The sequence below is a fragment of the Carettochelys insculpta genome, chromosome 1 (genome assembly GCF_033958435.1).
Source record: "Carettochelys insculpta isolate YL-2023 chromosome 1, ASM3395843v1, whole genome shotgun sequence".
Classification (NCBI taxonomy): domain Eukaryota; kingdom Metazoa; phylum Chordata; order Testudines; family Carettochelyidae; genus Carettochelys; species Carettochelys insculpta.
Genome location: NC_134137.1, coordinates 58,753,673 through 58,781,485, shown reverse-complemented (window position 1 = coordinate 58,781,485; position 27,813 = coordinate 58,753,673). Strand labels below are relative to the sequence as shown.

Sequence of the window (27,813 nt, the reverse complement as noted above, 5' to 3'; positions counted from 1 at the left end):
ATATTTGTTATCTGACTGTTTTGTTCCTTGGGTAAATTCATAGTCATCTTGCTTATTTGCTTGCTTACTTCAGTTAAAAATATTTTTATACTTGTTACCATTGCAGAGTCCTTTGTCAGAAACAGCTGGATTGTTTTCTGGCTTGTGCATCATGAGGAGAATTGTTCACTAAATTCAAGTCTTAGCCCTGTTCTACACTATTGGGTTAGGCTTATGCAAGCTAGCTGAGGTTGATTAAACTTTGTGTGTACACAAAATTCTTGCTCCCGACAAATGTAATTTGCCTGCTACACCAATTTAACAATCTGCCTTCCCAAGAGACACAGAGTTAATGTTGATGCAGTTAGGCTGGTACAGTGCCAGTCTAGACACTAAGGATGTCGACATACAGCTAGTGCAAGAACTGAATAACCCACACTGTGCTCCATCAAAACAAAAAAGCAGTCAGGTAGCACTTTAAAGACTAACAAAACAATGTATTAGGTGGTGAGCTTTCATGGGACAGACCCACTTCTTCAGACCATAGCCATACCCAAACAGACTCAATATTTAAGGCACAGAGAACCAAAAATAGTTATCAAAGTTGACAAATCAGAAAAAAATTATCAAGGTGAGCAAATCAGAGAGCAGAGGGGCCGGGGGGAGTCAAGAATTAGATTAAGCCAAGTATGCCAAAGAGCCCCTATAATGTCCCAGGGGCTCTTTGGCATACTTGGCTTAATCTAATTCTTGACTCCCCACTGCCTCTCTGCTCTCTGATTTGCTCACCTTGATAATTTTATTTTATTTTTTCTGATTTGTCAACTTTGATTACTGTTTTTCGTTCTCTGTGCCTTAAATATTGAGTCTGTTCGGGTATGGCTATGGTCTGAAGAAGTGTCTGTCCCACGAAAGTTCGCCACCTAATACATTATTTTGTTAGTCTTTAAAATGCTACTTGACAGCATTTTGTTTTGATATTATAGAGACTAATACAGCTCCTTCTCTGTTACTCTGCTTCTTGTGTCAGCAGTGTGCATCCTCACCATGAGTGCTTGTACTGATTTAGCTGCCAGTGTGGGGCATTGTGGGATGGTTTCTGAAAGACAGCAGCAGCTGATGCAAGCAACACTGTGTCTATACTGACACTGCATCAGACTAGCTACAGATTGTACCTCTCTAGTCTGGCACTCTTGAGATCTGACTGGTGCTGAATGAGAGAATTTGCCGTACTGTGGAAGGTCAGTATTGTCTAGAAGAAGAAGTCTTGTGGCACCTCATAGACTAACATATTTTGGAGAGTAAGCTTTGGTGGGCAAAGACCCACTTCATCATCTAGCACATTACCAACACTACCACTGCTTACTAGGCCCTTAGAAGACATTTGGGGTAAATTGCCGCTAAATAAGAGACAGAACACCGAGCCTAGACTGGAGGCTGTAAACAAACTTAATGGGGCTGCAGGGAACTTGGCTGTACCCATTATAAGTAGTCATCTGGCTAACTAAAATCAAGCCAGACCATGCATGTTGCCAGATGAGGGAGTCCCACACCAGAGAGTTTCAGCCTGTGCATCTATTTAAGTACCACATCTACTTGTGGAGGTTGCCTTATTAATTTGGTACAGTGAGCAAGTCACATTAGTGGGAGCTATGTTTTAGTGGAGCTAATTAGAGTTAGGTTGACATACACTGTCTTATGTTGACCTAATCCTGTAGTGTAAACCAAGCTTTTGCTGCTCACATTAACTGCTACTGGCTTTCTGAACCCACTCCACAATTCCCCACACTGACAGTTTCAGTCAGTCCAACTGCACCTGGCAAGGAAGTGCAGAGCTGACACAAGGAGCAAAGTGTAGCTTTAACTGCCCAGAAGCAGACTTGAACCAGGGACTTCTGGAGCTTAGTGCAGGTATCTCTACAGCTTGACCTAAAAACCAGCTGCTGCTCAACTTAAGTTGTAGAGGACACTTATTCTTTCTGTGAGGTGGTCTAGGTATGGCTACCTGGGACAGTTAACCACACTTAAGTGTATGGGTTACATAGACGTGCACAAGCAATGAAATTACTGTAGAAGCTGTGTGCCAGTGTAAATTAAACCAACTTAATTCTGCAGTGTAGACAAAACACTGACCAGGAAACTATCTTCCCATTCTAAGAAAATGTTTGCAATTTTGAAATTTTCCAATCTGAATCAGGACAAAAAGACAAAAATCTCAGATATGTTAGCAAACTCTTTGTCATTTCAGAGATATTTGAAACATAAAATTATGGAACACTGAAATGGTATTTAAAAAAATCTTAAATTTCTCATCTAAAAGGTCAGTTTGAACCAAAAAAAGGAAACGTCTCGTTCTGAAAATATTGAAATGAGACAGTGTGACAATTTCAAAACATTTTCCCAAAAATATTTCAAAACAGGAAATTCTTCAAAACTGATCCTTTCCTGCAAAAAGTGTTAGTTTTGACAGATCCTTTCCACTGAAAAAAAGTTTTGCCAAAACACTGCTGGCCACGTCTAGTTGTGGGTAATGATGCACTACCTAGAAAGGACTAGCTGGGCTCTCAGATCTTAGGTAAATTTTAAGAAGTGTAATTTTACTTGCAAAATGATTGTCTGGATGTGACTACACTTTTGTTTGCTGAATTGTACACTGAAACAGTGATGTAAGGGGTTCCAAGTATAAATGAGAATTAGGACTACAAAGACTAAATTTAAAAACGTAGCACCTATTTCAAGTTTTAAGGATCAGATTCTGAGTTGGTAGAACTGACATAAATTTGGCCCAAATTTAGGATAATCAGGAGATCACAATCAGATACCTTTCTCCTAAAAATATAGGGGTGTCACAAAAGCTCTAAAAGTACCACATGTTTGTATCTCTTTGCATCAGACCTCCTCCACAGCTGCACCTTATGTTAATATGCTTTTCTCCACAACCTGAAAAAGGCCAGTTGTGTAGATTTATAAACTGTAAAATAATCTGTTCTGACACAAAATAGTGTTGCCAAAAATCCTATTTCTAACCAAGAAATAGAAGTAATCAATGTTACTGCTGCTGGACTGGCGGATCGTCTTCAAGGTAACATGTAAAGGATCTCCTAGTGCTACGACATCATGTGGGATGCTTATAGTAAGGTAGTTCTGGGTGGCAGACTGGTATCTCTCAGCAGTCATTTTGGTTCCAGCTGATTCCATGCCAGGATCTCCCTCTTCTGCCTTCACCTATGAAGAACGAAACGGAGAGAGAAAACAGCATGCCAATTAAGAGACAATATCAGGCATCACTGTTAATTTATATATCACCATGTCACTGGAAAACACTAGACCATGAGTTGAGTGACCACAATGCGTTAAGTCTAGTAACTGGTCTGTAGAGTTGGTGATTTAAAGATTAGACCAATTCATTAGGCGCATTTGCTCTCAGTGCTCATTTCACTGCTGCTATATTTGTCTTTTCCAGCATAGCTTCTTCAGTGACACTCACAATAAGTATCTTAATAACGATTGACAATAAGTATTTCAAAAATAATATTAGCAATCATTCAAATGAACAAAGTACTGCACTAAGTAGCTGCATGGCCTGATGGATCTGTCTCTTGTTACTTCTCATCCCTGTTTGCTATGCATCACATCATGTCTACTATTGGAGCTCTATCCTACAAATGACTGTAGGAGGACCCCTGCACCTGCCTGCATTTCCACTGACATCAGAGATTGACTCTTGATCCACCTGTCCTGCAGCTCTAGGCACAATTTCCAGCTCAGGTAGATGCACACATGCTATTTTTTGTTGAGAGTGCTTGTTACAGAAAAGGTAGCTGCTGTAGCACAGACAGCAGGATGGGCTAGCTCTGGGCATACAATCCCATCTCAGACTCTAGTGGCTAAACTCTCCAGCCTCTCATACTACTGCAGTTACACAGCCACTTTTAACATATTAACTTGATCAAAGCTAGCAAATGTACGTCTACCCATGGTAGAAATTTCAGTTCCAGCCAAGTATAGATGTACCCTTTGTATTCAGGAGTTTGCCCAAGAATACAATATATAAGCCGTGTCTACATGTGCACGCTACTTCGAAGTAGTGGCACTAACTTCAAAATAGCGCCCGTCACGGCTACACGTGTTGGGCGCTATTTCGATGTTAACATCGACGTTAGGCGGCGAGATGTCGAAGCCGCTAAGCCCATGAGGGGATGGGAATAGCGCCCTACTTCGAAGTTGAACATCGAAGTAGGGCACGTGTAGCCGATCTGCGTCCCGCAACATCGAAATAGTGGGGTCCGCCATGGCGGCCATCAGCTGAGGGGTTGAGAGACGCTCTCTCTCCAGCCCCTGCGGGGCTCTATGGTCACCGTGGGCAGCAGCCCTTAGCCCAGGGCTTCTGGCTGCTGCAGCTGGGGATCCATGCTGCATGCACAGGGTCTGCAACCAGTTGTCGGCTCTGTGGATCTTGTGTTATTTAGTGCAACTGTGTCTGGGAGGGGCCCTTTAAGGGAGTGGCTTGCTGTTGAGTCCGCCTGTAATCCTGTCTGCAGCTGTGCCTGGCACCCTTATTTCGATGTGTGCTACTTTGGCGTGTAGACGTTCCCTCGCAGCGCCTATTTCGATGTGGTGCTGCGCAACGTCGATGTTGAACATCGACGTTGCCAGCCCTGGAGGATGTGTAGACGTTATTCATCGAAATAGCCTATTTCGATGTCGCTACATCGAAATAAGCTACTTCGATGTAGGCTTCACGTGTAGACGTAGCCATAGTGTCCTCAGGGTTTTGCTCATCATTTCTACCAGCCATGAAAGTGGAACCTATATTTTAACAAAATTTGCCTACCACAAATGCAGCACATATAAGCTGCGTCTACGCTAGCAAGTTCTTTAGGATGATTTTTCGAAAGAAGGGGGCTCGTTCGAAAGATTCTGCAGAGCATCTACACAGAAAAAGTGTTCTTTCAAAAGTAAATCGAAAGAACATGTCGCTCCTTTTGAAAGCCCTCTTCCGCTCCTCTTTCAGGAAGAGCGCCCCATTTCAAAAGCGTCTTTTGAAAGAAACGTGTGTAGATGCTCCTCAGGCCCCCCCCCCTTTTTTTTTTTCAAAAGAGTAGTCATTATAGGGCCTTATTTTTCTATCTCTGGCCCATTCTTTTGAAATAGTGGGGGCTATGTGGGCACTGTCTTTTGAAAGAGCAGATCAATCTTTTGATCTGCTTTTTTGTGTGTGGATGCTGACCATGGAAAATAAAGAACTGACCCTTTCCCTGAGAAGATTACACTCTAGCTAACAAATCCACTATACAGATTTAGGACCTGAATCAGTCCACATTTGCCCATGCAAAGAATCCTAAAGCATAGAAGTAGTTTTAATCCTATCAATGGAACTATTCAAGTGAACAAAGATTTGCAGCATCAGACTCCTACTTTATGTAAATATCTTCAACAGACTCTTCCTAAAGATGTTCATATTATATAAGGAATCATGCTGCAGTTGCCTTGAAACATCCATCAAAACATCCTGGGCATTCATTGTCTGTTAAAACAATTATTTTTACCATTATTTGTAGCTCCTGTACAGCAAGAGGAATGTCGAACACAAAAGATACAAGACCTTCTTTATTAGAAGGTGCCGTCTTTTTCTTTGTGTCTTTTCCGTCTCTGGTCAAAGTGGCTGTAACAGACATGGCAGCAGCAGGAGAACCATCAGCAGAAGTCACAGAGGCCTATGGGGGAAAATTTCCACAGGGAAATAACAGGGTGCCAATAAAATCTTAAAGCAAGGGAAGAGTTTTGAAGCCAAAAGGAAATATTGAAATCCTTAAAAATTATTATTTGGATCTTTAACCTTTGGAGGAAGAAGCAGGAGGTGATTTCATCTTTTTATCTACTAGTACCATGAGACTTCACCAGATCCCCCTCTTGTACGAGAGCTGTCCTAAGCACATTCCACCTGAGGGAATTCTATCCTGCTGCCCAAGTGCAGAATTCATGTATTCTTCAGATTTTTTTCTCCACAGAAAATATGTTCTTCTGGAGAAATCCTGCAGTTATGTCTTTCACCCACCAGGGGCTGCTGCGTTACCACAACAGAGGCAGCCAGCTCCCTGGTTATAGCAGTCAGCAGATGGTGCATTCCTGGTAGTGCCCTGCTCACGGGGCCAGGTGCTTTGGTACAGGATGTGGGAGATTGGACAAAGAAGAACACACAGGGCTGTTGGGGGATCTTATAGACCTTGGCTGAAAAGGGCTAGTGTTAGGGCAGTTTGAAGTTGTGGTTAAATGGAAGGAGGGCAAGGACACATAGGGACAGAGGGTGTGGAATTCAGAGACACTCAGGGCAGAGGATGATTGAATGGAGGCGCAGGGCCACATAGAGATGGGAATGCAAGAACACATAGGGCTGTGGGAGGGCTGGCTGCGTACAGAGGCAGAGGAACAGAGGCACAGAAGACCAGGGACAAATGGGTACGGGGAGGAGCGGGGGCGGGGGTAGCTTAGTGGAGGTGCAGGGCCACATGGAGTTGGGGAAGCAAGGGGTACATTGTGAGCCTATGCCTGCTAGGTACACCTCACAAAGCATGGAAGCAGCTGGGAATTATATGGGCAAAAAAGCTGCTAGATGAGTCCCTTATGATGGAAGAAAGCAGACACCGCAACCTGAACATTACGTACCATAATAGAGAAAGGAGCCCCAGGCACAAAATATTGCTTGGTTTTAGACAAGTCGACACAATAAGGAGATTTGACAAACTTCACACTACTGAGTTCTTCCTCCTGGATTTCACCACCTATCAATAGCAAACAACTTTTATCACCCAACACGTTTTCCTCCCAGACAAACGTTAAGATTCATCTACAGATGGAGAAAACTAAAGTGCAACAGAAGTGAATGAAGCTAAGCCCTTGTTTCCTAAGGCTCATGGCTAATTTATAATGGAATAGCACTGTTCTTGGCCTTTGATTGCCTTCTATGCTCAGGCTGCTCTTCAGTCATGCAGAGCAGTTACTCCATATAGGCATTTAAGCTGGTCTTAGAGACATTTTGCTTTGCCACTGTGTATCCCTCATTTTTCGGTTATTTCCTGCTCCCCACCTTCTCCCAAGCATACCCTTTCCATGTTGAATAGTAACAGAGAGATAGCTGTGCTAGTCTATATGCTATGAAAACAAAAAAGCAGTCTAGTAGCACTTGAAAGACTAACAAAATACTTTATTAGTATTTTTTGAGCTTTTGTGGGAGAGACCCACTTCTTCAGACCATAGTCAGACCAGAAAAGACTCAATATTTAAGGCACAGAGAACCAAAAATAAGAATTAATGGGCATAAAACAGGCATAAAAACACTCCTGAGTCACAAACCTGTCAGCCAGCACTTTAATGGAGTGGGCCATTCTGTTAATGACCTCAAAGTCTGTGTTTTACTGAAAAGGAATTTTCACAGCCATTTGGAAAGAGAGGCTGCTGAACTTTCTTTTATATTCAAATCCGACACATTAACATGTGGTTTGAACCAGGATGACAATTTTCTAGCTCATTAAAGGGGCTCTTTTACATACTTTGCTTTATCTAATTCTTGACTTCCCACCCCCTTCCACCCCTCTGCTCTCTTATTTGCTCACCTTGATAATAATTTTTCTGATTTGTCCACCTTGATTACTATGTTTGATTCTCTGTGCCTCAAGTATTGAGTCTGTTCTGGTCTGGCTATGGTCTGAAGAAGTGGGTCTGTCCCATGAAAGGTCATCACCTAATAAATTATTTTGTTAGTCTTTAAAGTGCTACTGGACTGCTTTTTTTTTGTTGTTTTTTGTTTTCATACCCATTACAGTTTTCCCTTTGCTTCTGAGCTCCCTACACCCCTTGCTTACATCCACCTTGCGGTCATTGCTAATGAAATGTGATACAGAGAATAGCTGAGGGGACTGAAAATATTTAAGTTAATGGTAATATTTTTAGCATTTCTGTGAATTGATGGCAGACAGGTAATATTTCTTTATTGTTGAAGGTATTATTCAATGTAAACATGATGGATTCTGGACCATTAAAATCTTTGGTATTTTTACTAGGGACTTGATTGCATCACTCTCACTGGAAATAATTTTTATTAGGTCTATTGGGAATCCTCAGAAAAACAGGCCTTGCTCAGCGTGAGAATTGGGTCTTTGGTTTCTAACTTTCTAGGGGGGAGATTTTTCTTTTCTGGTGAATACTATTAACAAGCTTGTCTGATATTTTATTTGGTAGGTTCCTTGGCAATCAGCTCCCACCCAGACCGCCTACCCAGGGTTATCAGTCATGGCTTCTGGCTGGGCCTCCTTGTTGCAAATATAAAATATTACATTCCAAGCCAAAACTCAATGTGGCTGAAGAGGTGAGAGGGAAAGAAACCCTTCTATGAGAATTTAATTCAGCTGTGTGTGTTGTTACAGTACATGCACAACAGTGTTCAAAATGTTAAGACTCAGACTAAAGTATAACAAATATGAGATATGTATAGTATCTGGCTCTCTTTCAGTTGTGCTAAGTAGACAGTAAAACATCCTGGATGAAGACTTGGCCCCACTGAAGTCAATATAAGTTTTGCCATTGGCTTTCATGGGTATGTCTTCACTGCAGAAGTATCTCCAGAGATCTACACTCCCATTATTTCTCTCCTGTTAGCCTAGCATGTGTCAGATCAGCCACTCCATGAAATAACACTCAAGAGCCGCGTCTACACGTGCACGCTACTTCGAAGTAGCGGCACCAACTTCGAAATAGTGCCCGTCACGGCTACACGTGTTGGGCGTTATTTCGAAGTTAACATCGACGTTAGGCGGCGAGACATCGAAGCCGCTAACCCCATGAGAGGATGGGAATAGTGCCCAACTTCGACGTTCAACCTCGAAGTAGGGAACGTGTAGTCGTTGCGTGTCCTGCAACATCGAAATTGAGGTGTCCTCCACGACGGCCATCAGCTGAGTGGTTGAGAAACGCTCTCTCCAGCCCCTGAGCTCAATGGTGGCCGCGTGGAGCAGCCCTTAAATCTCCCTGCCCCCTCCCTTCCTGTGCAGGAAGCTGAGAGAATGTGCAGGCGGCAGCCCAGACACGCGGCCAGCCTGCACGTCCCTCAGCCAGCTAGAGACACCCACCCAGCTGCGATGGCCGCCCGGCAGCGCCCCCAGGGGACCCCCCCCAAAGGGAGCCAGGGCTCCCAGCCCAGGAGCCAGGCGGCAAAGCGGCAGCTGGGCCCCTTCTGGATGGAGGCCAAGCTTCGGGACCTGCTGGGGCTCTGGAGCGAGGAGGAGGTGCTCCAGGTAATGGGGAGCAAGAGGTGGAACGCGGATGCGTTCACTCGGCTGGCCAAGGGCCTCGCTGCCCGGGGTCACCCTGCCTGCACTCCGGATCATGTCCGGAGTAAAGTGAAGGAGCTGCAGCAGGGTTACGCCCGGGCCCGGGATGTGGCCAGCCGATCTGGGGCCATCCCCGTCACTTGCCCCTTTTACAGGGAGCTCAGGGACATCCTGGGCCCCCGGCACACCTCCTCCCCTCCAGCCACTCTTGATACCTCGGCTGAGGAGCCCCAGCAGGCCCTGGAGGCGGAGTCTGCCCCGGAGGCAAGCCCCGCACCCCAGGGGCCCCCCCAGGAGCCCACCCCCGGGGCACCGGAGCAGGAGGAGGAGGAGGAGAGGGACTCCTCCTCCAGCGACATCGGGCTCCAAATAATGATGCCGTCCCGGAGCTCCAGCCGGGCGTCCGCCCCCCGGGTGTCCCCCAAGTGTGGGAGTGGACCGTCAGGTATGTACCCCCCCGGTGCACACCCCCGGGGTTGAGGGGCAGGGGTAATAGATATGACCTGGGCCCTCCACATGCCCAGATGACCATGGCCCCAAGGACAGCAGTGGCATGTCCCTCAGAAGAGTCCATCAACCCCTGCCCCCCACAGCACGACAGTGCCATGCCCCATCCCCAGGGCTGGGGGAAGCGGAACCTCTAGGGTCCCCCGGGGGGGAGGGGGTGGGACACCCAACAGCAGCAGCAGCAGCAGCAGCATGTGATGGAGTGGGGGAGTGCAAATGTGAGTCTCAGGCTAGATATGAGCAACAAGCTGAATAGCTCCCAGTGGCTAAGGATGATCCTGGGGCTACAACTGGCAGGTTACACCTCTGCCCTGAGCAAAGAGAAGGGAGGAGCCGAGCTGGGTTTGAATCAGGGGCGGCAGTTAGAGGCTAGGGGAAGGGAGAGCTTGAAGGCTGCCTGCCTGAGGAGGGGGAAAGCTACACCCCAGAGGGGCACCCCTCGGGGTCTTCTCCCCAGGACGGGTTGGAAGGACTGTCTCTGACTGCTGTACTGTCACTTCTGGGAGAAACTGAGCATCTGTTGCCTAATAAACCTCTTCTGTCAGACCTGCTGAGTGAGAGTCACTCCTGCCAGTGGACGGGGTGCAGTGCAGGGGGACCCCTGCACCCCATCACAGCAGCATCTCCCAGGGACGGGGATGGGGAACCTGCAGCAGATGGGTGAGGGGACAAGGGCCACGGCTCGGGGCCCACACTAACTCTTCTTGACCCCCTCCTGTGTTCCGCAGCTGCACCATCGGAAGGACCGGAGAGCGCCGGCGAGGTGTCAGTGGTCCCGGAAAGCCCTCCAGGGCCATCATCCAGGCCAGCCCCTTGGCGAAGGACCGACCGGCCCCACGGCGGGCAAGACGGCGGACCCAGCACCAGCAGCCGCCGGCGACAGACCCCCAGCTGCTGGCTCTCCACCGCCGGCAGGTGGAGGTCACCGAGCAGCAGCTGCGGGTGGAGCAACGCCGCCTCCACCTGCAGGAGCGGGCGCTGGCCTGGAGCAAGGAGGCATGGGGGGCCTACATGCAGACTTTCAACCGCATTGCGGACTACCTGGCCCCCCCATGCCGCGCCAGCCGCCACTGTGCTCGCCCTGCCTGCTTCACCCGCTGCGCCACCCACTGCTCCAGCCGCCGCGCCATCCGCCGTCGCATCGCCACCCGCCACCGAGGGCTATTCCGCCGAGGGGGACCTGGGGCCAGCTGACACTCGCCAGCCATATCTCCCGGTCCACCCGGCCCCCAGCCAGCCCCAGCCAGGGCTGCGGCCGAGGTGGGGATCCTGGCCGCCCACCCCCAGCGCTGGACAGTAGGGGCGTGGGGCCCAGGACGTGGGCCCCCCCCCTTTTGTATATATTCCCCCCACTTTTAAGTTATTTTTTGCTGTAAATAGTTTGTATTTGTGACCCCCATTTTCCAATGCTGATCCTTACCCCCCCATGTAAATAGTTCTCCCCTTCCTTGTCTTCCCCTTTCATGTTATCCCTGTTTTTATAATATATACATATATAAGTTAGAATTTCCGTTATAATAAGAGTTCAAAAGATGTTTGATTTGACAAACAACTGTCTGCTTTTATTTTTACAAGAAAAGTGGGGGGGTGTGTGCTCTGGGGTGCTCTGTGGTGTGGGCGTAGGGGCAGGGAATGTTGTGGAGGATGGGGGGGCAGTGGGGGGCCTGCCAGCGTTCACCCTGCGGCCTTGTCGAACTGGGCCCGCAGGGCCTCCTGGACCCGGGTCCCTTCGGGGTCCACCTGGCGACTGGGAGCGGCGGGTGGCTGCACATCGGCCCTGCCGGCCTCCACAGCCCAGCCATGAAAGAAGGCCTCCCCCTTGCTCTCCACCAGGTTGTGTAGGGCGCTGCACGCACCCACAATCTGGGGGATGTTGGTGGGGCCCGCATCCAGGTGGGTGAGGAGACACCTCCAGCGCCCTTTGAGGCGGCCAAATGAGCCCTCCACCACCTGGCGCGCATGGTTCAGGCGCTGGTTGAAGCGCTCCTCGCTGGCAGACAGATGGCCTGTGTACGGGTGCATGAGCCACGGCCGGAGGGGGTATGCCGCATCTGCGATGACGCAGAGGGGCATGGTGGTGTCCCCCACAGGGATCTCCCGCTGGGGGATGTAGGTCCCCGCCTCCAACCGGTGGCAGAGGCCCGAGTTCTGGAATACCCGGGCGTCGTGGGTGCTGCCAGGCCAGCCCACATAAATGTCCAGGAAACGGCCCCAGCTGTCCACCAAGCCCTGGAGGACCACTGAGTGGTAGACCTTCCTGTTTATGTAGCATCCTGCACTGTGCTCCGGGGTGCGGATGGGGATGTGAGTCCCATCCGGAGCCCCGAAGCAACTGGGGAAGCCCAGGGTGGCAAAGCCCGCGATGGCGGCATCCGGGTCCCCAAGCCTCACGAGCCTGTGGAGGAGCAGGGCATTGATGGCGCGGACGACCTGCAGGGGAAGCACATGGGAGAGCACCAATGAGGGGTGAGCAGGGTGTGTGTGGCCCTTCCCTGCCAGGGCACCCCTCCCCTCCCCTGCCCTCCCAGAGCTGCCTCCCCCTCCCCCCGTGGGTCCTCTTACCTCCATGAGGACAGTCCCGACGGTGGCCTTGCCGACGCCAAACTGCTGGCCCATGGATTGGTAGCTGTCTGGAGTGGCCAGCTTCCAGACAGCGATGCCGACTCATTTCTCCACACTGAGGGCACGCCGCATGGTGGTGTCCTGGTGCCTGAGTGCTGGGGTGAGCCACTGGCATAGCTCCAGAAATGTCTGCCGGCTCATGCGAAAGTTCCTGAGCCAGTGGTCGTTGTCCCACTCTCCGAGCACCAGCCGCTCCCACCAGTCGGTGCTCGTGGGGTAGCTCCACAGCCGGTGGCGTATGAGGCGGGGGGGGGGCGGGGTGCTGCAGGGTTGGGGGTTGCGTCCTCCTCCCCTGCGGGCAGCTCCTCCTCTGTGGCAAGGAGGTGCTCAGCTGCCTCCTGCATGGCATGGAGCAGGGCGAGCACTGCTCCTGCAGGGGCAGCTGGGTGGACCTCTGGCTGCTGCTGCTGCTGCTGCTGCTGGGGGTCCATCATGACTGCGTCGCTCGAGGTGTGAGTGCCTATGGCTCTGCAGACCGCGTGCTGTGCAGGCTGAGTGTGTCTGGGAGGGGCCCTTTAAGGGAGCAGCTAGCTGTTGCCCCGGAAGCGCTAGTCCGCCCTGTGACCTTGTCTGCAGCTGTGCCTGGCACCCTTATTTCGATGTGTGCTACTTTGGCATGCAGACGTTCCCTCGCAGCACCTATTTCGATGTGGTGCTGTGCAACGTCAACGTTGAACATCAACGTTGCCAGCCCTGGAGGACGTGTAGACGTTGCTACATCAAAATAAGCTAATTCGGTGTAGCGTGCACGTGTAGACGTAGCTAAGGTGTTGCATCCACATTGATGCTGAACTCACTTGTGTGTGGCAGTGAGACTTCTGACGCATATCCCACAGCTCTTACCCCTGCAATAGGCACAGATTCTTGGAATATAACCCTGGGATGCCCCTTAGCTCATCTTGTTGTGGCCTGACCCAAGGCTTGTTCCAGCATCACAGTCTCTTCTTGTGACTCCTCACCACATTCCCATGTGGCTACTCAACTGCCATTGCTGTTGGTCACAAAATCCCTGCTTAGCAGCTGGTCATTCAGGGCTTTCTGTTCTGTGCTTGGGGCTGTGGGAAGCCCCCAGCCAAACGCTTTCCTAAAGGGAGCATGTAGACAGTGATCTGCAGCCCTTTCTTTAGGTAGCAGGTCTTTAGGACCATGTCTACATTACATGATTTTTTGAAAAATGATCTTCTGGAAGATCTTCTTTTGAAAGGATGCATCCACACACACAAAATGTGGATCGAAAGATCGATCTGCTCTTTCGACAGACAGCGTCCACACAGCCACTTGCTCCTTCACAAGAATGGGGCAGGGATCAAAAAATCCAGCGCCATGAGGACTGCTCTTTCGAAAAAAGGGCTGTGGAGTATCTACACATGCTTTTTTTTAAAAAAATAAAGAAGCTTTTGTAAGAAGGAGCTCTTCCTGATCCAGGAGTGGAAGAGGGCTTCCAGAAGAAAACCCCAGGCTTTCGATTTCAGATAGAAAGAGCACATTTTGTGTGTGGATACTCCACGTATTCTTTTGAAAAAGGACCTGATCTTCCAAAAGAACTTGCTAGTGTAGCCATGGTCTGGATGTTTAAATCCCTACCTGCACTGAACAACAGTCCCAACTTCACTCGCCTCTTTCACATGTTCTCAGGCAAATGGAGATTTCTAGGGTTGGTCCCAAAATCATGGTCCCTACTGTGCTCACACTTCTAGTTAACCAGAACCATGGCATGCTGCTTTGGCAAGGTAGGAGCACACTGGGGTAGAGCATGGCATAGTGCTCTTCTGCAGAGTGAGGCTGAGCAGGAGCTTGAGCAAACTGAGTGGAATGAAGAGTTGAATGGTGATGGGCAAGTAGGTTCTGGTGCATGACAGGAAAGCTGGAAGTGACTAGGAAGAAGAGCTAGAATGTACGGGACCCAGGAACATGTGACAGCATTACAGGACTATCTGAACAGAAGCTTAGCTACACCTCACTGCAAAGTGGACAATTTGAGGCATGCCTTACAGAAAAACATTGGCTGTAACTCATCTCTCAGCTGTGCAAGCCAACATGGGTTCAAGCCCATAAGCTTAAGGATACTGTGCGCATAGTGGTGAATGGTTGTTGGGTAAACAAGTATAAAAACACATGACAAATCCCGCAGTATATATGTAATGAGCACAGATATCAGTCAGATAAGGACCTGTGTAATTTTGCAGTGAAAACAATTTACACCAAACAAGAATTTTTCTGGGAGTAGCTCAGTGAAAATGGCATGGAATACATCAGTAAATGCTTCATTTACTTACTTGCAGTTTCTATAACGGTAACAGCAATATATAAAAAATGCCCTTCCAGAGTAGTAATGCTCCTTGTTATTTTTTCTTCCAAAGATTTGGTACTAAAAGTGACTGTTCCTTTTCCATTTTGCATCTAAAATCAAGGTGGGAAAATATTATTGCCATTGGTGCTGTGAATAGTATTAGATTGAAAGATTATATTGCATTTCCAGTGAAGTGACTGTAATATGATAAGGGTCAGTGGTTTAATGCCATTTGATATTTCATTTCCATGAATCTCAGCAATATCAAACTCCGCTGACTTAAAAGGGCATTGCTCCACTGAACTAATATTTAATATGATTGCTATTCAATCACGTATGCCAACATTTCTCAAACTGGGGTCCATGGACCCCTGGGAGAACCTCAGGGGACTCCAGGGGGATCAAGGGCCCCACTGAAAAACTCCTTTCTTCTCCCTCAGCTCGTCTTCCTCCCAGTGTCTCTTTCACAATAACAACAAGAAGTCCTGAGCCACCTATAGACTAACAGATATTTTGGAGCATAAGCTTTCATGGGCAAAGACCCGCTTTGTCATGCAGCTGACAAAGCAGGTCTTTGTCCACGAAAGCTTATGCTCCAAAATATCTGTTAGTCTATAATGTGCCACAGGACTTGTTGTTTTTGAAGATACAGACTAACTCGGCTATCTGTCTGATAAATTTCACAATAGTGATTCCCTGGTGTGAAGGGGGCTCTGGGAGGGAGAGGGAAGAGAAGGGACATTTGCTCCAGGCCATTCTTGGAAGTGGCTGGCAACATTTTGTGGGCGGACCAAAAGGGGTTTCCTTATATTGTCCCCACTCCAAGCTGACTCTGCAGGTCCTATTGGGCAGGCACTGCAGCCAATGGGAGCTGTGGGAGCAATGCTTGCAGGCAGGGGCAGTGCTTGGAGACCCACCCCCTCGACTCCCCTCCCCCAGCTTAGGAGCTGCTGCCAGAGGGATGTGCCAATCAGTAGTCACGTGAGGTAACCACTGACTCCCAGTCTCCTCCTGACCCCAACCTCCTCTTCCAGCCCACTGCCCAAAACCCCAGCCACGCCCTACCCCACATCTAAACTCCCTCCCAGAGCCTACACCCCCTTGCGCATTCCAGCCTCCTGCGCCAGCCTGGAGATGGCCCCCACACTCCCGCCCACATCCAAACTCTCCATCAAAGAGCCCACATCCCCTCGTGCACCCCAAGCCCCTGCCTGGTGAAAGTGAATGGGGGTGGGGATGAGCAAGGGAGGGAGAGGGAATGGACTGAGGGAGGGCAGTGCCTCAGAGAAGGGGTGGGGCAGGGGTGTGGCCTCAGTGAAGAGTGTGGGTCAAGGACTGAGCAATGGGGCTGTTGGGGGTCTAGGAAAAGCTGTAAATCAAAATGTTGGTCCTCGGCTTGCTAAAGTCTGAGACCCACTGATATATGCTAGTCGGTTTTAATGCATGGCACTTACTGAAACTTGTTGTTCCAGGCCTGGGAGAAAACGTTTTTTATCATTTTCCTCCACTATGCCAAATCGCACATACGCGACGCCATCTACCCCTTTTCCATAAGAGTGCCTTGAATAAGAAAAAGAATGAAGCTGCAACAATTATAGTAATATCCACAGAGTAGACAGTCTAAAGTGCACTCGCCAAAGAACATGACAAAACCAACTCTCTGTACCTAGCTCTAATCCTGTACATACGATAATCTTTGACAGCTTCCTATACAAAGTATAGACATACAAAGCGGAGACCTTGGATGCATTACTTAAGCTGCTTCTACACTCTCACTCTCCCATTGGAGGTGGCATTGTAATGAGGCATTTTGAAGCAGGCTAATGAGATGCTAAAGAGCATATTCAGCGCCTCATTAGCATAGTGGCAGCCGCACCAATTTCAAAGTGTACACTTTGAATTGCAGATTGACAGCGTAGATGGGGACAGCTTCAAAATAAGTGCCCCACTTTGACTTTCCCTTACTCTGATCTAGTTTTGTGGGAGTAAGGGAATGTCAGGGTGGGGCACTTATTTCAAAGCTCTTTGCATCTACGCTGTCAATCTGCAATTCGAAGTTTGCACTTGGAAATTTGTGCGGCTGCCATTATGCTAATGAGGAGCTGAATATGCACGTAAGTGCCTCATTAGCCTGCTTCCAATTATCTCATTGCAATGCCACCTCCGATGGGAGAGTGAGAGTGTAGAAGTAGCCATAATCTATGAGCTGGTCTACACGACAAAAGCATTGCAATGAGATAATTGGAAGCACGGCATTGCAATGAGATAGTTGGAAGCATGCTAATGAGGCGCTTACATGCATATTCAGCTCCTCATTAGCATAATGGCAGCCGCACAAATTTCCAAGTGCAAACTTCGAATTGCAGATTGACAGCGTAGATGCAAAGAGCTTTGAAATAAGTGCCCCACCCTGACATTCCCTTACTCCCACAAAACTAGATCAGAGTAAGAGAATGTCAAAGTGGGGCGCTTAGTTTGAAGCTGTCCCCATCTACACTGTCAATCTGCAGTTCAAAGTGTACACTTTGATGGTACAGCTGTACCAGTATAGAGATACCAGCAGAGCCCACTGGCAAAAGTACTGCTTGGAGAGTGGGGATTTTGAGCATAACCATGTCAGTCAGTGATGAGCTTTTTCCACAGTCCAGGGCAACATAACTCTGTCAACATAGTGCTGCACTGTAGATTGGGTTTCTGAGTCTTGGTTCCTCATCTGTTACTCATCAATTCCTCACTTCTTCATTCCGTGCCAGGGTCTCACCATGCAGAAGGGTTGGAAAACTTTGGCCGACATGTGCTCCAGAAGACTGATAGATGATTTCTGGTGTGTTTTGAGCATGTTCATTGGCGCCTGGAGATTGTAATAGCAAGTAAAGAAATGGCATGTTTCTGAGTTTCCTTATTGTAGCAGAAATTGGACCAGAAGCTCCAATGCAAACTCTAAATGGCCTAAAATGGAACCATTTCCTTTAACATGATTGAATTTTTAGAATTTTGGTAAAATACAATCTAGTTCTGAACTGTCCGTCTTTCTGCCAGTCTCTGCTTGAAACCTGTGCATGAGAAATTCAGTCTGAGAAACTATTAATGCTACTTATTTTTAAAATAATAGTTCATGTTGCTCATCTGTTTTCTTCATCAACAATATTCGTTTAGTTGAAGGGACTTGATGTCATTATTCTAAAATTAGAAGTTGTCCCAAATCAAACTAAAAGATCTAAACATGATTAAGCCTAGGGAAAAGTTCAGATTTGGTTCTTAACACTCAAGTTCCACCTCTATCTAAATCATAATGTTCTGGGGATTTTGAATGTTGTTAACTCATACACTTGTTAATTTCCCATTTAACAAAAAAATATTTGTCTGTAGTTGTCTTAGGGATTTGTTGATCTAGTAGCCCAGAAAGACATCCCCTCTTATCTTTGTGTCTATCTGCCAGTCTGTGGCCATGTCTACACATGCCCCAAACTTCGAAATGGCCACGCAAATGGCCATTTTGAAGTTTACTAATGAAGCGCTGAAATGCATATTCAGCTCTTCATTAGCTCATGGGAATAAGTGGACTTCGAAGTAGGCGGGGTCCTTTTGAAAAGGAGCCCCGTCGGGATGAGCCGTGCGGCGGCGAGGTGCATCAATTTCGAAGTGCCGTGGCCACACGCGTGCTAATGAAGCGCTGAATATGCATTTCAGTGCTTCATTAGTAAACTTCGAAATGGCCATTTGCGTGGCCATTTCAAAGTTTGGGGCTAGTGTAGACGTAGCCTGTGAGTCCTGCTCAAGATCTCCTCCTAAACAGTAAAAGCTAGAACCACCAAATTTTGTCCCTTGCTTCCTCTTATTCCAACTTACAGTGAAGTCAGGGCTTGGTTGTGCCAGGAAAATGGGATGTGCCTGGAATTTGTTTTCCATACCATGGGAATGGTGAGGGCAAAGAGAAGGGTCACTACACCACAGAGTTACCACTACAGGTAGCAAGCACAGGGGACAGCAATAATGCAGAATCACCGCTGGTGGTAGCCACACCAGGAGGGGAATGGCCAGATAGGGACAGGGATTGCCATCTTGCTGGCCACTGGCTCAGACAAGTGGCTCCTTTGTCCCAAAACCTTACCACCGCAGCCCTTGGCTGCAGCACCAGATTAGGGGAGGGAAGAAGCCTCATCTGTCCCACAGCCATGGCTCCTCCAGAGCACGGACAATCCAGGAACTTAACCCTACTCACTTCTCCTCCATGCAGGAGCCACAACCCACCACCCAGCAACACCTGGCTACCAGGACTGGCCTGCACAGCCCCAGCCTGAGCCCAATGAACACTGCTAGGGCCAGCCTCCACAGCCTCTACCCGCCCAGCCCCCAGGCTGCAATCAGGTAATGCTGGGTAAGTCTTCTAGTAGCTCATAAAGAAAGGCAAGAGGGCCTCTTTCTTTTTACTTATCTCATAGAGCTGGAAGGAGCCTTGAGAAGTCATCAAGTCCAGTCCCCTGCATTCACAGCATCCCTAACTTTCACCATCACTAACAGATTTTTTTTTTGTAAATCTATTTGCCCCAGATCCCTAAATGGCCTCCCCAAGGATCCAACTCACAACTGTAGGTTCAGCAGGCCAATACTCAAACCACTGAGCTCTCACCTCACCTAGGTCATACTGTAGCTCATTAATACTGCAGCAGCATTGCACAGCCATGTTTCCAGAAAGAAGAGCCAAAGGACCAAAATGTGAGAGACCAAAGGAGAAATGTTTATGAGAGGAAAGAGCTTGTGTCCATTGAAGATAGTGGACAGTCTCACACTGATTTCTATTATATAGGGTCAGATGCTATGTGACCCACTCTATGTACACAGGAACAAGAATGATGAGAAATATATATTTATGTGACCCTCACCAACATGGTATCTAAACATCTAACCTAAAAAACAAATATTTAAAAAAAATGTGCTTATTTAAATGGTCAAAATAAGAAACATACAATTATGAATTCCATCAAGATACTCCAAGTAGTGTATTTTGACTTCTCTAAGGCTTGAAAACATCCATTCTTCAAGCTTGGGGTCACAAAAAATTGAATTTGCCAATAACTGAATTGTCTGTTCTGTCTTATGGATTAATTTAATTATTCCTCCACAAAATATTTAATTTTAATTCCTCCACAAGGCATGGAGGAAGTGACAAATTTCTTTGCTTTTTCTTATTCCCCCTCCCCCTGAGCCTCATTGAAAAAAAGACACCACTAAAATGTACTCACGTTGCATAAATATCAAAGGCAAAGGTCTTGTTCCAAACATGGTAATATGGTTCAAATGGGATAAGCCTGACTTCAAAAGCTGGAAGTTCTGCGCAAAAGAACACAAAAAATAAGATCATGTGTAAAAATGTTCACATTTCAAATATGCTCTCAACTCCCGAGTGTTTGGAATGCACAATCCATCGGAAAATTGGCCGGTTTTGTTCTACACTGAGAGGTGTGCAAAGAAAGTTGTAGTCTCCAATGAAGCTTTAGGAAAAATAAAAGAGGTTTTGATAGCTCTTCTACTACCCAATAGTTGGAGTTACTATTACAGTGGCACAGACATTGAAAGACTCTGGACAGCAGTCTATATACTGATTTGTATCCAGCCAAGTCAGTGATATTTCATACATGTAAAATATATGCGAGATCAGAACCAGGCCAGCTGGCTGAGCGGTGCCCTTAGAGTTGGCAGTTCCAGACCAGAGTGCCGTACATTCATTTTACAATTCTCCAGTTCCAACAAAGAACTTCAACTCAGAGTCAGATCATGATTGGCCCTTACAGGAATGCCTGGACTGGGGACTCGTCCTGACCCATCCACCTGGCACTTTAGTCAGAGAGCAGGGATGGGGGCTTTCCTGAGCATTCATGGCTCACCATACAGTTGCCATATCCAGATGTGGCCCTCAGGCCAAAAGCTGACCACCCCAAATCTCCCCCTTCATACACTGCACTGGCCCACATGAGAATTCAGACACACTGACATGAATAACTACCATCATCTTAATGGATGGTGGAGACTGCGCACTAAAATATGCACCTGGAAACACAGAAAAGGATTACATCTCCTTGCAGTATAATGCCACAAAGTGCTGCTCGAAGGATGGTTAACACCATCCACCCTACTTGGTTCTCTGCCTATCAAACCCATATGGCCCTCAGCTATCTAAAAGTTCTAATACCTAACACAACCAGATACTTCACTGAGATATAGTCAGAACTTTACGTACTCGTACTCCTGATTTAACGTTCACTTACCGTAGCTTTTAACTTCAAATCCAGCTGAACTATTGGACATCTCATACCCGTCAAACCAAGCCTGGATTCTCCAGTTGCCCGGCCTAGTGTTCAGATTAAACAGAGATAAGTTTCTATTACTGAATAGATTTTCAAGGTAATTTAAACATATTTAATGTAGTCCTAAATAGAGTGAGGGGGGGAAAACTAACATTTGAAACCAAAGGCCAGTCTCTGCTTCCCTCCTTTGTCCTCACCCCCTCACAGCGTATCTCCTTCATTCTACTTTCCCTTTGCCAATAGAGATTCCATAATGTCTCTTTCAAAGCACTGCAGAATGGATTGAAACGCACTTTGAAGAACATGAGGAACAAACCAATAAATGACCTTGTTGCAAACTACATAGAACACAGATTACCCCCTAACAAAGTATATGAAGACAGTACCCATATATACTCGAGCCAATTTTCATGCTATAATCTCTAATTCAGCATAGCTTTTAAGCACATTTAATTTTCAGCACATGCTTAAGTCTTATTGAAGTCAATGAGATTCCATCATGTACTAAACAAATGCTCAGACATCAATGCTATACTGAGTAGGAATGGATTTAAGCATGTGATTACAATTAAACAGTTTGCTGAATTGAGGCCTTACTAATTTGGAATAAGTATAGCAGCACCTATAACCATTAAGCAGTTGATCTCAATCTTGTAAGGATCAAGGCATCTTCCACAGGGATCTCAAGGCAACACATGACTGGGCCAACATTTCCTGCCAAATATCATTGACTCTTATCAAAGCAGAAACATCTTCCCCAGTTCAGAGACTGGAGAGCTTCCATATTGTCCACACTCTTAGGTACTGTGTCTCCAGGGTGAAGCACCTTTACCCTACTAGTTTTTAATGTTTATCTTTTTACTCTGTTTTTGCCCATGACGGGAGGAGCCTAGGTTGCATACATATAGACATGCTACCTACATGCATGTCATAGGGTGCATGAGTACTCTAGGATGCAAGTGAATGTGTTAAGAGCTTCTTTGTGTGGTGACTGATGAAGGAGTGACAGACACGAACCAGAGAAACAGGTTCCTCTGCCCAGAGCCAGAACACCTCACCACACTACCCAGAAGGGAGTGAGATTTTACTCACTTGCTGTAGATGTCACTTATGACCATATGTTTACATCCTATTGCAGTTTTCAATAGATGGTTAAAATCCACCTGGTCTCTCTCAAACTTAACTTAAATGAACTGAAGGGAGGGCAGTTTGTAACACACTGGTCTTGTCTACACTAGCTCCCTACTTCAAAGGGAGGATGGTAAGTAGGGTGTCGGGAGATTATTAATGAAGTGCTGTGCTGCATATGCAGCACTTCATTAAGCAAATTTTCCCGAGCAGCAACTTCAAAGCACCAGCTCGCATCTAGCCACAGCTCACCCGCCGGTACTTCGAAGTGCCCAGGGTACTTCGAAGTCCTTTTACTCCTCAAAATTTTGAGGAGTAAAGGGACTTCGAAGTTGCCCCGGCACTTTGAAGTACAGGCGGGTGAGCTGCAGCTAGACGCGAGCCGTCACGTCAAAGTTTAACACTTTGAAGTTGCCTCAGGGCAGAATTAACTTCATGAAGTGCTGCATATGCAGTGCAGCATTTCATTAATAATTTCCCGACATCTTACTTACCATGCTCCCTTCGAAATAGGGAGCTGGGGTAGACAAAGCCTTGGTGATAGAGGGAAAATTGTTTCCATATTGAGACAATGTATCTCTGTAACAACTTTTTGCCTGAAGAAAAGTTTGGTGCTTCCAGATAATAAAAGTAATACGATCCATCAAAGCTTGCGTCACAGTTACTTACTCTGCAATGTCAGGTATCATAAAATCTCCACTGGTCATTGGCTTTGTCTGCAACACTGACTTCTTAACCACCATTCCTTTGGAATTCTATGGAGGAAAAACCAAAACTACAGCTCAGACCTCAGAACGAAACACTTGCATCACAAACTGAAGTTTGCCTCTAGAGAGTGGGGAGGGGAAAGGGCAAGACTGCTCTAAGTTTCCTTTTCCTTATGATTCCACTTTCCTGTTCCACCTCTATACTCCACTTTAGACCAAGAAAGACTATCTCAGATTCTCTTCACAGGCAGTGTTCACCACCCCTCACCTGGATAGAAGAATTAACTCTAAGTGACACATTAAATTGCCCTGACCGTTCTCTCTGCCATCAGGCCTACAAAGTCCTGCTCATGAGACCTAGATGGGAAACTAAGAGTCTTTCTCATCCACTTAAATGGTTCAAATAAGAGCTGGACTGATCATGACTGAAAGTTGTCACTGTATTATTACTATCCAAAGACCATATGAAACAAATTGATTATCTCTGTTTGTAAGGGGACAAATACCCATACCACAGAAATTCATCAGCTTCAAGGTGGTTTCAGAAGCCACCACTATACTAGAATGTTTTTTAAAACCAGATTCTCACAACTGTGAACAAAAGTCCATCTGTATCATCAAAAGCCATCACTGGAACCAGCTTTTCTTGAACTTCCAGGAAAACCAACTACCACAGTTTAAATACTCACTACTATGTTGACTTGAATCCTCTCATTTGCAGGTTTCATTGCATTGTCCAAGGTGAAGATCCTGTACTTGACTAGTTGACAAAAACAGTAAAGCTAAGTGTTTTATGTTACCTTTCTAGAATACATACTTTAGTTCTACTTTCATGTTAACTGAATCAATTAATTCAGGAAATCAAATAATCAGAAAATAATCAAAACTGCCATTGTCTTTTCAGGTTATATCATATGAAACCATTTAAATATCATCAAATGTGTTTGCTGCTTTAAGTATATTCCTTGCAAAGATAGAATAAGCTTAGTCCCACTAGAGTAGGGGTTCTCAAACTTCATTGCATTGTGACTCCCTTCTGACAACAAAAATTACTACATAGCTCCAGGAGAGTGGGATGGAAGCTTGAGCTTGCCAAAGCTCCATTGCCATGGATGGTGGAGCCAAAAATCAAAGTTTGAGCCCCACTGCTCTGGTTAGGGAGAGAGGATCCAAGGCCTTCAGCTCTCGGCAGAGCACCTATATAACTTGAGCACTCTCACCAGCGGTGGTGGGTCTTGGGCTTTGGCCTAGGGCAGTGGAGCTCAGAGTGTGAATTTAACCCCAGCAAGTCTAAGCCAGGCCTTGTCACCCTAGGGTCAAACCCACTTTGGGGTCCCAACCCCAAGTTTGACATCTGCTGCACTACAGTATTGTTACAGGCACTTAACCATTTTGACTACAATGTTGAGCTCTCTGTGTTAACACTTAATCCAGTCTCATATATTGTCGCCTTACAATCACTAGAAGGGGACCTATTGCCTTTCAGAAAGCTCTGTGAGCAAGTTCTCCCCGTCCCCACTCTTTCCCTTCCCCCAACACATACACTTCTAATTTTTTTTCCCCCTAAGAAGAGTTATTGTGTGTGCTGGATGAGGAAGTCCAGACTTTGCTTTGGCCGTGAGTAGTTCTCTAAAGGCTAACAGAGCAAAAAAAAGTCTTTGCCCTTTTGTACCACTCACAGCTGCTGGCTGCTTCAATGGGTGGGAGAAGTAGTGAAGCTTTTGCCATAAAGGGAAGAATTTGCCCATTAATTTTTCTTCTAAGATCAACCACACGATGTACAGCATTCTCAGCCTCTGAAAAATGGTACTTTTTTAACCTTTTGTTTGTGGGGTGTATATAGGTTTATCTGTCTGAATAAAAATGTAGCCTTTCTTGGAGGACAGAAGGATGCGAGTGTTCTGCGCCTGTTCCTTGAAAAGCGCCTTGCTTTCAGCGACTAGCAGAATATACAGTTTTCGTTTCTTCTTGAACAAATCTTCAGGCATCAGATCAGGCTTGACCTGCATATAATGAAAGAACAGTGTTGGAACCTCACCTGGTGTAATTCAATGTAGCTCTGCTGAAGTGGAAGGAGCTATGTCAACTTACAGCAGCTGAGAATCTGGCCCAAGAAGGTTATAGGATCAAAGTACCTGTCAAATAGCTGAAGAGTTTATCTCATTTTTATGGTTTATCAAACCATTTTTACAGAGATGATACACACTTTTATTTCTGTTTTGGGACTAATATTTCTTTGGCATTAGAAATGCAGTTCATGCTCTAATATTCTGCCAGGCACCTAAGGAACTGTTAAACAACTTGCTATCAAATTAAAAAGAATTCAAACCTAATTACTTGATATCCTAAACATATTAGATTCTTGTTACTGTGCCATTTGGCAGCTGCGATATCACCCCATATTCCCTAATTTATTCAGAAGTTTTGGCCTGTGATTAGAGCCTTTTCTGGTGCAGATTTCTGAGTGATTACAGAAAGGATTTGGAACCAAAGCTCCGTATTTGAACTTTAGACACATTCAGATCAAGTCTGAATTTTGCAAAATGTCCCTACCTCTACGAGGAGCCATAACACTACCCCAGATCTTAACTGTCCTGAACTTTAAGGACTCCTTTAAAAATCCTCTAATAATAAGCCGGCTTTGGAATGCAACGGAGCAGCTCCATAGCAGCTAACCGCTTTTTTCTTTTGTGTTTTGAAGGTGCCTATCACACTGTGAGTCCTGGGACACTGCTTCAGCTCAGAAAACCAGACTGCCCCCATCTGTCCCAGCAATACCACTCCCAACAGAGCTCAAGCATTCCTATCCAAGCTCTGACTTCATCTAGTCAGTGATTTCAGAACGTGATGTTATGGCTGCTGGTAGATTCTTATACGACAGCCTTTGATTATTCTCACGATTGTTGACTCACCATAACTTTTTTCATTTCCTGATAGTCGTTCTCTTGGTTTAGGGTAAAGACAACCATGTCTGATAGTGGCTTGCTGTTTATCTCATCCTTGAAGTATGCTGTAACTTGGACAGAGCTCTGTGCTCCATATACTTGAACGGTTATAGTCTCATATTCTCCCACATGCACCACATTCGGTGCAGTAATAAGAAATCTAAAAGCATATAGAATAAACTACTTACCGACATATGTGGATTGTTTTAAACAGACAATAAAAAGCACCCACCCAATGCAAACTTTAAAAAAACCCCACAAAAAACAGACTTGTCAATTCTCCCAGAGCAAACCAAGCCAGAAATAGCATTAATACACCAGAAATCAATCAGCCTTTCCCACTTCATTCTCATTCACCCTGAATCATCATAGTCAGCTCTATTACAACTCATCTCACATGCAAATAAGGAAAGGGCAGACCTTGGGGGCTAATCATGACTCGCAATGACCGATTTCATAGACAGCAAGACAAGAAGGGCTTGCGCCTGCATATCAGGAAGTAATACCAGGAGGTAATACCAGGCAGTGCATTAATAACACTATATAAATATGAGTATTTACACTTGAAAACATGTATCTTTAACTGATGGTATCAATACATCAGTTACTGTCCTACACTATCCATTCATCCAATTGTTTCCATATGTCAACAGGTAACACTTCCATCTTATGTATGTTGAGTTATAGATATGTCATCTTCATCCAGAAGCCCGTCTCCCTAAAATGCTAGTAATACAAGACTATAACATCTGGATTTCATGAGAAGGAGACAGGGAGTTGAGTGTCATCCTGTTATGCTTTCTGTCCCATGGCATTTGTCATTAAGTAGAAATTAATAAGCAATATACTTACGAAGGCGCTTGTTCTGCATTACACAAGAATGAACAAATGCCTAGCACAAATACCAGCCTTTCCATCGAAAACCTCTGCAATATAAGTTTACTTGCTGCAAGACAAGATCTATCAGAAGAATGTTAACAACCTTTGAGATGCTGGTGGTTAGAATGGGGCTTACCACAGGCTACATCAGGTATCAGCCTCTGTCCTGGGTTACTCATTAATAACCCTCAGTATTATGCAATCAGTGACATAAGATTCCAGAGATGTAAAATGTAGGCCAGAGATGTGCATTATAGAGCTAATCAAGACTTTGCATGATGCTATTTAGCTTCTGTTGCCCAGATATTTCCACAGCTATATTTTCAAATGTTTAAAAGCATGTGGAGAGACGTTATCACAATATACCTACTTTAATAGTTTACGTTCTGAAAATGCAGCCCTAAGAACAGTTTCATGAAAAAAATGACATGAAGAAAACAACTGCAATAAGAGAATTCTTCACTTTGAATGAAAAACAAAACAGGGCAGATTAATGCTTTTCGTCCATCCGAGTGTAACTGTGTTTCAGTAAGAAAGTGTCTTTCCACTGCATTTAAACACTGATTGAATCCACTGGTTACAAACACATAGAAAATACTGACTACAGCCAGTCATAGCATGGGCACACATTCAGCAAATTTCACAGTGGAACTCCTCCAATACAACTCTGCCTAGGCCCACAGTGCTCAAACTATCGCACACTGATCTTTTCCCGAGCAAAGCCTGAGGGCTGCATTGAACCATACCAGATTATGTACTGGGTTTGTGGTGGACAAATGTTTACTGCGGGCACAAATTAAAGACATCTTTTCTGTTTAATTTCATCACACTTCATAGATGCGCTGGAGGCCCACCTCCTTTTTTCTCTCAAGTTGTTTTAGTCCTTTTTTCCCCCGAAAAACTCTGGTTAGTTCTTAGCAGGACTCAGTTCAATTTTCTTGAAAGGAGAGTCACTGTCAGTGAGATTAACAGACATATCGTTAAGGCAGTGGTTTTTAGCCAGTGGTTTTAGGTAAATCATATCTTCCAGATGGGTTTATCAACTATATTCTAATTGACATATTTTATAATTACATGGTAAAATAAGAAAGTAAGACATTCTGAGATAATGTGCCGTGACACATA

At 46.0% G+C, this 27,813-nt stretch overlaps 1 protein-coding gene across 1 annotated transcript in view; it reads right to left on the bottom strand.

Annotated features, from left to right (window-relative positions):
* LOC142004841 (complement C4-A-like) overlaps positions 1–26,782 on the bottom strand; it is an 85,267-nt gene extending 58,485 nt beyond the window's left edge. Inside the window, exons 1-12 of the mRNA XM_074982525.1 lie at positions 26,662–26,782; positions 25,777–25,969; positions 24,684–24,867; positions 23,554–23,624; positions 22,827–22,912; positions 20,991–21,073; positions 19,968–20,055; positions 16,179–16,284; positions 14,711–14,834; positions 6,646–6,761; positions 5,529–5,696; positions 3,007–3,204 (exon numbers count right to left, since the gene is read on the bottom strand). Coding sequence (XP_074838626.1) covers positions 3,007–3,204; positions 5,529–5,696; positions 6,646–6,761; positions 14,711–14,834; positions 16,179–16,284; positions 19,968–20,055; positions 20,991–21,073; positions 22,827–22,912; positions 23,554–23,624; positions 24,684–24,867; positions 25,777–25,969; positions 26,662–26,726 — 1,482 coding nt within the window. The 5' untranslated portion in view covers positions 26,727–26,782. The remainder of the gene's footprint in view (positions 1–3,006; positions 3,205–5,528; positions 5,697–6,645; positions 6,762–14,710; positions 14,835–16,178; positions 16,285–19,967; positions 20,056–20,990; positions 21,074–22,826; positions 22,913–23,553; positions 23,625–24,683; positions 24,868–25,776; positions 25,970–26,661) is intronic.
* Between the last annotated feature and the right edge of the window lie 1,031 nt (positions 26,783–27,813).